Genomic DNA, 14,224 nt, shown 5'->3' with positions numbered 1-14,224 from the left:
CACTAAAAGTGCCAGTTCTCTGAAAGATTCACTCTCACAGAAGATGCATTAAAACAATTTGCATTCACTGTAGTTTTTATAATTGAACTGATAAAGACACCTTAGAGACTTCTTTTCTAAGTCCCAAAAGATATATAAGGCCTGTTTGGTTTGGGTCCTTCAGTCTCCATTGTGGAGGATGGTGAAATGGGAAAGAAATAGTGAGGGCTACTGAAGGTTTTATCTAATGCTACAGCCACTTTCAATGTCTCCTAGAACCATTCTAATATTTTACAGGGGAGAGGAATAGGGGAGGAGTGGAGACAGAAGAAATAGAGAAAGTCAGATGTCTAAGCATTTGCAAGTTTTGTTCAAAACTCATCTCAAAGTTTAATACATTCTAGAATTTTCTTTTCTTTTTTATTTTATTTTTTGTGTGTGTGAGGAAGATCAGCCCTGAGCTAACATCATGCCAATCCTCCTCTTTTTGCTGAGGAAGACTGGCCCTGGGCTAACATCTGTGCCTATCTTCCTCCACTTTATGTGGGAGGCCGCCACAGGATGGCCTGACAAGCGGTGCCTCGGTGCGCACCCAGGATCCAAACCCGGGCCACCAGCAGCAGAGCGCATGCACTTAACCACTACGCCACAGGGCCAGCCCCTAGAATTTTCTTTTCTAACCACCACCCCTCCCCCAGTCTCTTCCCACACACATATCTTGACCTTTCCTAGATTTGTAATATAACAGAAAGTTGCAATGAGACTCCTGCTCATAATTTTGGCTTAGGCCCCAAGACAAGAGGCACCAAGTGCTCCAAATTCCAAAGTGAGGTACCTGGCTCAGGTACCTTGCAGGAACTGCAAGGGGTAACTGAAAACCAATTTGGGGAACCTTAACTAGCAACTGCCTTCAGCCTATGAGAGGTTGATAGGTCAAAGAGAGGTAGAAATGAGAGGAAAGATGTCTTTGTGAATTCCATCTCCCCTGTGTGGGTGTTTGGAGTAGGAGGTATCATCAAATCAAGAAGAGCAAGAAAGGTTTAATGAAAATCATTGAGAGCTCAATCTGTGTCCCCAGGAGACCAAAGGATCTAGTAGAGTAGGACTTTGCCTAGAAAAGTCAGAGTCTCAAGGCACATGGCTACCATCAGTTGGCTACTCAGATGGGTCATCAAGAAGAGGTGGCTGCATGGCAAATGGCCTGTATTCCCAGAGTTCGTGGCAAGAAAGGATGCACAAGTGTGTTCTATACTCCCAATATGGGTTGTCATGAAGGAGAATGCCGGTCTAAAGCCATCTTAAAAGGACTTGCCCACGCGGGCCACCTAGAGGAACATGGAGCCCTAAAGATAGTCTACCTGCCAAGAGCCAACAGGGAAGCCAAGCACTACTAGCAGGAAAGTATGTCATCTCTACCAGGGAAATCCAGGTGAAAGATGGATGGCAGGCAAGAAGGGACTCTGAAGAACTCAACAAACCCCAGAGGGGAGAATGCACAGTAGCATACACAAAGACTTGAAGAAACCAGGGGCAGTGCACCATAGACCCTTACCTCTCTTATGTCCTCTGGGGACAGAGGAGACAACAGAGAAAAATTCAGCTATGCCCATTTCCTTTGCTAGCTTTCTACCCAAAATAGGCCTGGGCTAGAGCAGGGAAGATGCTTTCATCTCCATTAGTAAGAGAGTTTTGACGAGTACCTAGGACTGAACATTAATTACTGCAATGACACTGATTTATGCCTAGAATTAGCTGGACAACTTTATGATTTGAGAAAAACCAATAAGATCTAATTTCATCCAAAGAGCATGGAAAAAACTAGTCTTGTAGCTGGTTTGAGGAGGCCGGTTAGGAAGGACAAAGCTGTTTCCTGGTTGTACTCCTCAAATGTGGCTTATTCCCCATAAAGGTGACACTTGAGATTAACTCCTATCATGAAATACAGCGGGATGATGGTGATAATACTATTACTTTCTCTCATTAAACGATTTCCAAATTAGCTTATTTTTACCTATATCCTGGAAAAAATACTTCTTTAAAACAATTGTTTTAGTGACAGTAAGTGTCTCTGACTCTAACACATTTGCATTAACTAAATCTATAGGAACTGTGTATCCAGCCCTTTAAGTTCTCAGCTACTGCTGGAAGAGAAAAGAGAAGAAAGGCCGTGCATGATTCCCTTTAGGTGGCATCCCTGTTAAATGATTCAAATCTGGGGCAAAGGCAGCCCAGACAATTCATCACACTGGCAGCAGATGCTCCAGAAGCCCAGAGGTCTCTATCGGTAGAATGAAAACACAGGTGATGTTTCTCTTTAAACCCACCACTGGGTCCCCAGCTCACTCTCGTCTTAGTTTTGGAATTGACTCTTCATTCATTGTTTTCCCATTAGCATTGAGCTGCCATGATTAATATGCTTGTGACAGCATGTACTCCCATCCTGATGAGTGCTATGACAGGGCACATGCAGCACCCCAGGAAAGTTTTCTTCAGAGCTGATCACCTAAGAGGCTCTAAATTATTCGGCAATTAAGCCATCACTTTATTCCCACATAACTGTGGCATCATACATTTGTGACTTGCAGAAAATCAGAAACAACACTACAACTGTATATTTAAGTGTCTTGACTTTAAATGAATTCCATTCCAAGCAGCACAGCAACCCAATCGCCTATACTGTACATTCAAAGACAGGCATGTGCAAGGTGCTAACAGGATCCATGGGTGGCCCTGTCCTCCCCCATTCAGACAGCTGGTTTGCTGGCTTACCTAGCCGCCTTGGCTCCAGGTTAACTGGCTTAGCTCTGTGTTGCTCCTTCCACTTCTCCAGGTTGTCCAGCTCTTGCTTAGCAACTAAGCCAGGTGAGAAATTTCAAACCATCAATTATTAGAATGTGCAAAGGAAATTGGTCCCTTGAAAGCATAAGAAACCACCATAAGAGGGCAATTAACTACATGCGAGCATGAGTGGACAAGGTATCTAGGAAAGGAAGACACCATTAAGTCCTAACCCCTTGGGGTCACCCTGGACCCACCCCTGAGTCACTTTCTCACCAAGAATCTGCAGAGAAGTTTCAAATTTAAAAAACAACTTCTACTAACTTCTACTAACTTCTTCTACTACTACTAACTACTAACTAACTTCTAACTGAACTTCTACTAACATAAAGGAGGTTAGTTTTACCTCCCATTCTGGCATTCTTAAAACTCTATATCAAATTAATTTTAGAAGTTTCCTATACAGAATGTGTGCAAAACAAGAATATTCATGTTAATAAGAACTTTTCACACAGGTAAACATATATCCCCAGAGAATTCTAATGCCCATATTCACTTTATTGTAAATGTTCCCCAAGCTTTTACTGCAACTACAGGGAGTGAAGGCTCTGTGCCAAGAGTGGGGCAGCCCCGGCTCTGGTTCCCAGCACTTGGGACCACTAGGCAGAGCTAGCTCCCTATGGAGGCGTGTTCATTCCCCAAATATACACTCTGAGTGACAGCAGGGGGCGCCAGAGAGACACTAGTTCTGTTCTGACGCTGCATGCCCTTATCCTCCCATCAGACATTATTCAAAATGTCCACTTATAATATTTTTTAATTATTAGAGAAAAAAAAAACCTTCTGAAACATCTCAAAAATCCATACCACACTGAGGCTTAAATTCCTGTTAAGTATTTAAATCAAAAGCTTGTAAGATGCCAGAATCTTTGAGATTCTCTTGGTCAACTGCCAGCAGTGTCCATAGTCACTCTGTCCACATAGCTGTGACTGTCTTATTCTGCACTGACCCAGTTATACCACCCAGGGGGCTACCTGTCTGGTGGAGACCCTTTACAGAGGTGCTTTCCTGCCTCATGTCCATCATTAGTCACAAAATTAAATTTCCTACCAGTGATCTAATAAAGGAGAGCAGAGAATCTCAGTGCTAGCCTCACAGCTTGACTTCGGAAACAAGCCTCATAACTTCTTTGTGAACTAAATGAACTTTAGTTCTCCTTCCAACTCTAAAGTATAATGTTGTAACTTTAAATGGCAGCATTTATTTTACCGTACAACTTCAATCAAACGTATTATCTACCCACTAGGTGCAAGGAGCACAAAAATGAGCAAGATGTGGTCCCTGCCCTCAAAGAGGGTATAATCTAGAAAAGGAAGCTGAAGTACACAAAAACAGCTGAGGGTAGACTCTGATAGTTACAAAACTACAGGAGCACAGAGGCTAAAGAAAAATTCCATTAAGAAGGTATAGGACAGGGGCCAGCCCGGTGGCGCAAGCGGTTAAGTGCACGCACTCCGCTGCGGCGGCCCGGGGCTCACCGGTTCGGATCCTGGGCGCGCACCGACGCACCACTTGGCAAGCCATGCTGTGGCGGCATCCCATATAAAGTGGAGGAAGATGGGCATGGATGTTAGCCCAGGGCCAGTCTTCCTCAGCATAAAAAGAGGAGGATTGGCAGATGTTAGCACAGGGCTGATCTTCCTAACAAAAAAAAGTGATAGGACAGATCAAGAAAGGAACAAATTCTTCCATGATCTATTTCGTATATAACTTGTCTATTTCAAAAGAATTCATAGTCTTGTAAAAATATATTCAGTGAACCTAACTTTACAGGAACCAGATAGTTCTATTGGCAATAGGTGTGAAATTGTTTAAGCCCAACAGAAATCTGAGATTTACAATCATGCTATGAGTTCTGCTATTAACACAAAGAAACAAATTGAAAAGCATTAACAATTCAATAATTTTAAAAGGTATAATTAAAACTGCTAAAGTTAAAAAAGAAAAAAACTTGATAAGATCTAATGAGTCTACACATATCAGAAAATAAAAATACTGCAGACCAAAGCAGACCAACTGTATTCTATAAGAAAATGAGAAGCATTCTAAGTGTTAAATGAATAAATATACGTACTCCTTCGTATCTGATTTCTTCGGTTTTCATTTGGTGATATCACAGTGTATGCACCTCTCCTAGAATGAAGAGAAAAAAATTGCTTATTATCACGAGAAACTACTAATGCCTATAAACCATCAGACATTCTTCCTGCTAATATACTGTGTTTATGATCATCACCATCAAATAGGTACTGTGGAAGATAATCTTAAGACCCAGGTCTGTTCCAGGAGCTTACAATCTAATTGTCAAAGTAAAATAAATGCACATGGCCAAATATGGAAACAGAAAGCAGTTAATGAAGAGTGACAAGCGACAGCTTCACAGTTGGCTCTTGGCTGACTGTCTTTGTAGGGAGCCATTGTTCCTCTAGGTGGCGCTCGTGGGAAAGTCCTTTTGAAAAGGCTTTAAATTGGCATTCTCTTCCGTGTGACCCACGTTGAGAGTACAGTAAACACTCATGCATTCTTTGTTCCCACTAACGGGGAATCCAAGCCATTTGCAATGCATCAACCTCCTCTTGATGACCCATCTGAGTAGCCAATTGACCACAGTCTTGTGCTTTCGGGCTTTGACTTTTCCAGGCATGGATCCACTGGGTCCCTCATTCTCCTGGGGACACGGGTTGAGCATAATCAGGAGCTCAGAGAAGCAAGGAGTCTTCTCAATTCACGAGGGACCAGGGAAAACTTCACATAAGCAAAAATCTTCAACACAGATACCAAGAAGCTATTAAAATATTGTGAGATTTTGAGGGCAGAAACTGTGCTTGATCTGCATATACCCACCTCTGGCACAGTGCCTGGCACAAAGTAGCTGTTGATGAATGTGGGCTAAGTTGAAAGGAAATGATGCCACAGACACAGTCTGTGAGTCTGTGCTGGGGGTGGCTCTTCTTTGACATGATGCATGTGGTCCTACAAGAGCATGAATACTTCATAGAGCAAAAGCAACAGACCTCAGCATACATGGGGGCACAGTTTCAGGGGAAATGCTATGGATAAACACAATCAGCTTATAAATGTAGGTTTTTTTAAAAAAAACCCAGATACTCTTATAAGTTTCTCTCTTCAACATGGAATGCACAATTTCAAAGGACAAATTAGCAAAGATTGAACAGTAGAGGCCAAAAGTGCTGATTAACAGAAGCCATTTCTTCCTTATCTCGTTATTTTCCTAGCAGCGAGCCTTCAGCCAGCTTCAAACTGGGCTTTAATTTTAGACTTGTGAATGGGAGGTGTGCAACCACCTTTGCATGCAAATGGGACTGCTGGATGCCCAATTACCTAATGTACATCAGCAGATGTTGCTGGTGTAGCCTAGCATGCGTACAACACGATGAATACAAAATTAGGAGGCTGCCGCTGAAAATTAATCCGCTGTCCATTGCATTTTCTTTGTTCACCCTAAGAAAGATTTTTCATTCCTCAATTGCCAGTACTTTATAGGAGGTTGAGAGCTGCAATTCTGTGGGTAGCACCTGCAAATTTAAATATGATGCAATAGTGAGCCATTCTGGACAGCCTTAAAGATGAAACACTGAGATACTAGATTTAAATGCCAACCATGAAATGACTGTACAATCTTTAATGTCCACTAACACTGTGAGACCGAGCTTCTCACCATACCAGAGATTTGACTACACTGCAGATCAGTAGTTCTCAAACTTTAGCAGGCATCAGAATCACGTGGAAGGTTTGTTAAAGTGCAGAGTTTCTGATGCAGTAAGTCTGGGGTGTAGTTTGATAACTTGCATTTTTAACAAGTTCCCAAGCGATGCTAACCTTCTTGATCTGGGGACCACACTTTGAGAACCACTGCTATAGATGAATCAAGCTGTCTTAAAACATCTGGACTAAAATGAAATTTAGGGATTAATAAATCATTGATAAAGACACAGAGGGTAAATCACGTGCCAAAGATCACATGGTTAATTAAGCAACGATGCTGGGACTCAAACCCAGGACTTTTGACGTAGACCAGTGGATGTCTGCAGCTAACTTTTCAGCTCAGTGTAGAAAGCATAAAATATGACTGTCCTTAACTTTAGTCTCTTGATAGATTTCCAAACAAAATAACCTACTTAACTGAGCACCTACTATGGACTTGTCTTAGGGGCTTATGAAGAATGAGGGGAGATACCAAAAAACAGACACTTTAAAGGAGCTTATATTTTAGTTAGGAACAATTGATGAAACCACCAAAGCACACCATATGGATGTCCAAACAAATGTCCAAGTGGGATGATGTAAGTAGTCAGAGATCCAAGGTGGAGGAGAGTCACAGGGACCCTAGAGGGGTAGAACACTTCAGAGAAGAAGAATAGCATTTTGAGGCTTAAAGGATAGGATCTGAAATGGCAAAAAGTGCTTCTTCACGAGGACTTTGCTAAGGGCAGCTTCATAGAGAATTTTCCAAGTTCCACGGGTCTCTCTTATGAAAATTTTGGAAAAGGTTTGGAAAGAAAAACCAGTTTGTAAAGGATTTTATTCTACAGTATCTAACCTGATTAAATTTAAGTCTGACAACATCTTTTTTTTTTTTTAATTTAATTATTTATTTATTTTTCCCCCAAAGCCCCAGTAGATAGTTGTATGTCATAGCTGCACATCCTTCTAGTTGCTGTATGTGGGACACGGCCTCAGCATGGCCAGAAAAGCGGTGCGTCAGTGCAGGCCAGGGATCCGAACCCGGGACGCCAGCAGCGGAGCTCAAGCACTTAACCGCTAAGCCACAGGGCCGGCCCATGACAACATCTTACTAAAATCTTTAGTCTTAGGAATAGGACTGTGGTCGATTTATGGTCAATGTGTGTAGCCTACGGGTACCTAGACACAGTACAGGACCATGAAACCAGGGAAAGAATTATCTAGACTTGAAATCAGAGGCTTTTAATTGAAAGCATTTAAACATAAGCCCAGGCTGAACGACAGTGGTCCCAGTAATAAAAGTTTTATGTTAGAGAATTCCTGAGTAACCATTCAGCCAATATTTTATTGGCTGAAAATGCTAAATGAAGAAAGCATTGCCAAGTAATTGAGCTTCTATTCCTCTTACTTGCTATAGGAAAAGGAGCTTAAGTCTAAGGACCTGTTTTTCATTTTTTAATATCATGTGGCAGAGCATACTGCCTTGGTAGATACAAACATTCGTCCCTTCTCTCTTAGCTTTTCCTTGACATGAATAACAAGTATAACTTATTCATGTTTTCAGCCAATTTGTTTCCACCCACAGCAAGGGCCTCTGCTGTTTTAACCTCCATGTCTTCCCTTTCAACAGTCTGACTCGCAAAGCTGCTGATCTAGACGAGCCCAACCTACCTTTATTTAGTATTCTGGTCATTTCCTCATTAAGCAACATTCAAGCTACTGAAATAAATGTATATCTTGGAAAATGAGTTTCCTTAATTACCTCATTGAAATTTAATGAAATATCTCGATGTGTAAGATTATTTTCACCTTCCAACAGCACATATCAGTGAGACAGACTAAGAGAGAACATATGAAAGAATCGCACAAGAGAAAGAGAAAAATGTTTTTCTGCACCCCCTCAAAAAAATAAAGAAAATAAAAATATATTTAAGAAATATTTTCCTTGTGAGCTCTCTCCTGAGCTACACAACTGCTTCTCTTGTGTATATTCTTGCACAATTTTTATAAGGTCTCATCAATAAGCACTCTGAAAAAACGTTATATCGAAGTTATGAAAAATATCTTGGCTAGCTAAAAGTATTACATGAATATATCCCCTAGTGTGTACAAACTGCAGCTGATGTAATTTAAATTTCTAATTAGGAACAACACTAGTTTGACTGAAAAAGAAACATAGTCAAGAGCAAAAATTCAGAAAGAGGTAGAAGATTAAATTACAAACATTTCAAGAAGAACAGTAGACACATCAAGTCTACTGTCCTACAAAAAATTGGTTTGAGGTTTTCATGTTCAAGAAAATGTTACCCTTGGGTGGGATTGAAAAAAAGGATTTTTGGTTAATCAAAGGCACTGGATAGAGATTTATTGTCTAGATATGGCTTTCCACGTTGGTTTTTGTTATACGATCTTCAATGTAGAAATCCAAAGCTTATTGTTTTTAGCCAACATGAGTCAAAACTTTTGAGGCATTTAGGTTTCTAAAAGTTCTTTTATAAACAGACCATATTCCCAAGAAAGACAAAAAATGACAAGGTCAGGCTGAGTAAATCCTCCTTGACCCCTAAGCCTGTTACACCAACCCTGACCCAGCACTTCACATCTCTGGTGCGGAAGGGCTCCTAAATTCTCTTTGGGCTCGGAACCTGCAGAGCCCAAGACATCGTCTTCACACCAAGAGACTGACGTAAAGCTGATTAGTTCTGTAATTCACAGCTTCCGGTAGAGGGCTGAACAGTTACCTACAGGGCTGAACAGACCCAGAAGGAAAAGATAAATAAGAGATCAGGTCATCAAGGCTTTTGTTCATAGGATGCCTTTATGGAAAGTAAAAGAGGTACACACACACACATCCATCCATCCCAGGATCTCCATGCAGGGCCATGACCTAGTGAGACATGGTAAATTTATGCAAATTAGAAAAAGTGCCTCTTCTTCCAGGGCACATGGTTTGGTGTATATTTCAGCTCCAAATTACCACCTTAGCCAAGCAAGTTTGTGCAGTTACCAACTGCACAACCATAGAGGGTAGACCTGAGCAATGTCATACTTCTTCACATAAAAAACACACACACATAAAGCTATGAAAAAAGAAAGCAAGAAGGATTCACTCTAAAGATACAAAGAATACATGCAAAATACAATACTATAGAGACCCACCATCTTGGTTTTTTTTTTTTTAAGATTAATTCATTTTTTTTCTCTTTTTTTGCAGGGAAAGATTTGCCCTGAGCTAACATCTGTTGCCAATCTTCTGCCTTTTTTTTTTTTTCCTTCCCAAAGCCCCAGTGCACGGTTGTCTATTCTAGTTGTAACTCCTTCTAGTTCTTCTTTGTGAGCTGCCACCACAGCATGGCAACTGACAGACAGACAGTGTGGTTCCACGACTGGGAAATGAGCCCAAGCTGCCGAAGTGGTAAGAGTGCCAAACTTTAACTACTAGGCCATCAGCGCTGGCTCGAGACTCACCATCTTTAAGAGGCCAAAAACCAACGATGGGAGTAGAAATGGGGACCAACTGGTAGGTATACTTACAAAACGAATAAAATTGCTTCCTCAGTAAAATAACTATAAGAAATTCATATTTTCAGAACATAGAGATGTCAGGTCTGGCATTTAATTTGACCCTACTTGCAAGCTAACCTTAGCCTAACAGTTACCAGTTACTGTTTCATGGATGCTGGCAAAAGATATGAGACTCTTGAGTCAGAGACAAAGAACTTTATTACTTATGACACAGCTAAGCAGCTAAGCATCAGCATATTTATGTCTGTTCTCTCTGGCCCCAAGTCTTATGGTGGCAAAATGATGGATGCTGCACACACAGTGTGTTTGCGTCACAGCCGAGGAACACTGAGCTTGGGGAATCCACCATTTTTATAGCAGGTAGTAAGAAAGCCTGGTCTTTGTCCTGGAGAGAGTGTACCTCATCTCTCAATGTTCCCAGCTACATAACAACCCTGAGAAATAGTCCAGGTTAAAGGGTGGTTAGGTGTGTAGTCTTGGCACACCCAGCAAGACATATAAGAGTGCTAGAGGCCCAAGCAGGACTGTCTTTTCCAACAAGAGAATATTTAGGATTAACAATCTTTTTAAGAATGGCTTACAGACACCAAAATTGGCATTTGCACAAAAACCACTTATTTATCAAATGGGCTATATATTTTATTATTATTATTAATAGATTAATATCTGATTATGTCCACATGTCTTAAGCATTGCTCCTCAGAGTTATCTATAACTTAAAGGATAAAACCAGAAATGCAAGACATAAGGGATTTATATCTAAATCTCTGCATAGAATTTTTTAATCAAATTAAATTTTAAAATGAATTTAAATATGAATAGAATTTAAAAATGAAATTCATCTTTTATTTCTGATTATGAAAAAATATATGCTTATAAAAGAAAATTCAGAAAATTATTTTTAAAACATTTAAAAGTCACTCATAATCCCAACCCTCAGAGATCTCAACTACAGTTTTATTTGAGTGAACTGCAATCCAATCTGTATTCTGTACATATTATTACACAGTTGCAATGATATCTTAAGTTCGATTTTATATCCTGCTTTCACTTGTAAGTGGTTTTCCCAATTATCCATATAACAAGCTTATTATTAAATGGCTACATAGTATTTCATGACATGGACACATCAGAATATAACCAACTCAAGCATATAGTTGTTTCAATTGTTCACTATTATAAACAATCCTGCAGGATGTATAAAGTATAAAAAATAAAGCTTTGCACAGAACACTATCCAGAAGAAACACTAATAGTCCTCTAAAATCAATACTTGGAACAGCAATGTGGACGACATGTAAATTTTTCTTCCTTAGATATCCCATTTGCATTTCCAAAATCCCAAAGACAGTTTGATCATATGATTAATTTCTGCCCTTACACTTGACTTTTCTCAACTCTTAAACTAGAGGAGATGTTGGTCCTATCTAGTTATTCATTCTCACCTCCTCCTTATGAATAGCATTCCTATATTATTCAGGTTGACAGTGTGCCCGATTAAAAGACTATAGTCCCCAACCTTCTTTATAGCTAGGTATGACCACGTAATTAAGTTTGGGAAATTGAGATATGAGTGGAAGTCACTGAGAAGGATTTCTAGGAAAGCTCCTTTAGATGGAGACAGACAGGAAAAGCTTTTCTGTTGCCTTTTTCCTGGAAGGCTGAAGTGGTAGCTAGTGCTCAAGCAGCTATCTTGGTCAATTAGGCAACTTGAATATGGAAGACACGCATCAGAAATGGCAGAGGTGGCTTAGCGGTTAAGTGCGCGCACTCCGCTACTGGCGGCCCGGGTTCGGATCCCGGGCGCGCACCGACGCACCGCTTCTCTGGCCATGCTGAGGCCACATCCCACATACAGCAACTAGAAGGATGTGCAGCTATGAAATACAACTATCTACTGGGGCTTTGGGGGAAATAAATAAATAAATAAAATTATATAAAAAAAAAAAAGAAATGGCAGAGCAGAAAGAAGCAATCTGGTGCCCTGTGACTATAAAACCACCACATTAGTGGTAATCTTTTGCCAAACTGCTTAGCTTTGAACCCTAGTTCTGTTACTTCCTAACTACAACTTCAAGGAAATTACTTAGTTTTTCTATTTTTTCACCTATAAAATGAGGATAACAACATCTACCTCTTAGAGTATAGATAAGCACTTAGAACAATGCTAGGAAGTAAATGTTCTATTATGTTGCCTATTATTTGTACTATATCAGCCCTAGACTACCCACCTTCGGACTTATTTTACAGGAGAGAAACAAACAAAGCCATCAATGCTCAAGACATCTATTTGGGGATATCTATTTTATTATGTGTAATTATAATTATCATAATTATATATAACATATATATAATATGACACTTATTTTACTATGTGTAATAGAACTAGCCCTGAATCACCAGTACAGCTCCTTTTTCATGCTGTGACTGAATCCTTTTGCTGTATTTCTTCCACTATATATGTAATTTAGTTTTTCTGATTGTCTTTTTATATCCCTGGTTCTGACATTTCCCTCTAACACCTATATCCTGGTTTTTTCTTTATCCTGTGTCCCAGGAGTAATAAGGACCACCGCATGAAACAAAGTGGTATTGATAAATATCTCATCAAAGCTTAGTAAATAGTCTTCTCCTATAAAAGACAGCATGGTTCTGAGCCCTAGTTTTTCCCTTAAATTATTTATGAAGTATAATATATCTAGAGTAAACTGCACAAATCTTAAGTATACAGCTTCATGACAAACCTCCTTTTAACTTCTGCAGATTCCAAAAGAATAAAGGAAAAAAGGGAGAGGCACAATGAACTTTAGGATATTATCTAAAATTACTTTTTACCAACTTTTTATCTTCAATTTTAAGCCTACAAGCAAAATTAAAATATTCGTAGAATGAAAACCCATATATTATTTACCTATATTTACCAGTTGTTAATGTTTTGCCATATTTGCTTTTTCTCTCTCTCCTTTCCTTTATTTTACCTGAACGAGATGAAAGTAAGCAGCAAAGTCATGACACATCACCCCTAAATACTTCAACATGTTATTTCCCAGGAACAAAGACATTCTCTTACTTAAACATAATAACTGTCACACCCAAGGAAATTAAACATAATAACTATCACACTCAAGGAAATTAATATTAATATAATATTCAGTCTATATTCAAATTTCCAAACTGTTCCCGTTCTTTTAATATTCTTCCCTATCCCCCACCTCACCCTGGATCCAGTCATGGATTATACACTCCTGTTGTCTGCTATGTCTCTGTAGACTCCTGTTCTAGGACAGTTTCATTGACTTTTTTCTTCCTTTCATGACTGACACTTTTGAAAAATCCAGGTGTGATGGTTAGTTTTATGTGTCAACTTGACTGGGCTATGGGAAGCACAGATATCTGGTTAAACATTATGTCTGGGTGTGTCTGTGAAGGTGTTTCTGGAAGACAACAGCACTTGAATCAATGGAATGAGTAAAGCAGATGGCCCTCCCTAATGTGGGTAAGCATCATCCAATCCACTGAGGGCCTCAATAGAACAAAAACGCAGAGGAAGGTTGAAACCACTCTCTGCCTGACTGTTGAGCTTAGACATCAATCTTCTCCTGCCCTCAGCGCTCCTGGTTCTCAGGCCTTCAGACTCAGAGTGGAATCTAAACCACGGGCTCTCTAGCTTTCAAGACTTCAAACTATACACTGGCTTTCCTGGGTCTCCAGCTTGCAGATGACAGACCATGGGACTTCTCTGAGTCCATAATCATGTGAGCCAATACCTTATAATAAATCTCTCTCTATATATATATAAAATCTATAATGGGCCGGCCCCGTGGCTTAGTGGTTAAGTGCTCGCGCTCCGCTGCTGGCGGCCCGGGGTTCGGATCCCGGGCGCGCACCAACACGCTGCTTCTCCGGTCATGCTGAGGCCGCGTCCCACGTACAGCAACTGGAAGGATGTGCGGCTATGACATACAACTATCCACTGGGGCTTTGGGGGGAAAATAAATAAATAAATAAAATCTTTAAAAAAATAAATAAATAAATAAAATCTGTTGGTTCTGTTTCTCTGGAGAATCCGGACTAATACACTGGGTAAACTGTATTATAGAATTTATAGAATGCCTCACAATCTGGATTTGAGGAAATGATGATTTCCTCATGATTGGATATTCAGGTTAAACATTT

The 14,224-nt window shown here is 40.0% G+C and overlaps 1 protein-coding gene across 1 annotated transcript in view; it reads right to left on the bottom strand.

The window, feature by feature from the left end:
• EPSTI1 (epithelial stromal interaction 1) overlaps positions 1–14,224 on the bottom strand; it is a 92,238-nt gene that overhangs the window by 68,063 nt on the left and 9,951 nt on the right. Inside the window, exons 2-3 of the mRNA XM_058548230.1 lie at positions 4,893–4,951; positions 2,749–2,832 (exon numbers count right to left, since the gene is read on the bottom strand). Coding sequence (XP_058404213.1) covers positions 2,749–2,832; positions 4,893–4,951 — 143 coding nt within the window. The remainder of the gene's footprint in view (positions 1–2,748; positions 2,833–4,892; positions 4,952–14,224) is intronic.

This window comes from Diceros bicornis, chromosome 9 (assembly GCF_020826845.1).
Source record: "Diceros bicornis minor isolate mBicDic1 chromosome 9, mDicBic1.mat.cur, whole genome shotgun sequence".
NCBI lineage: Eukaryota > Metazoa > Chordata > Mammalia > Perissodactyla > Rhinocerotidae > Diceros > Diceros bicornis.
Note: the sequence above shows the minus strand (reverse complement) of the source record. Positions and strands in the feature narration are given on the sequence as shown.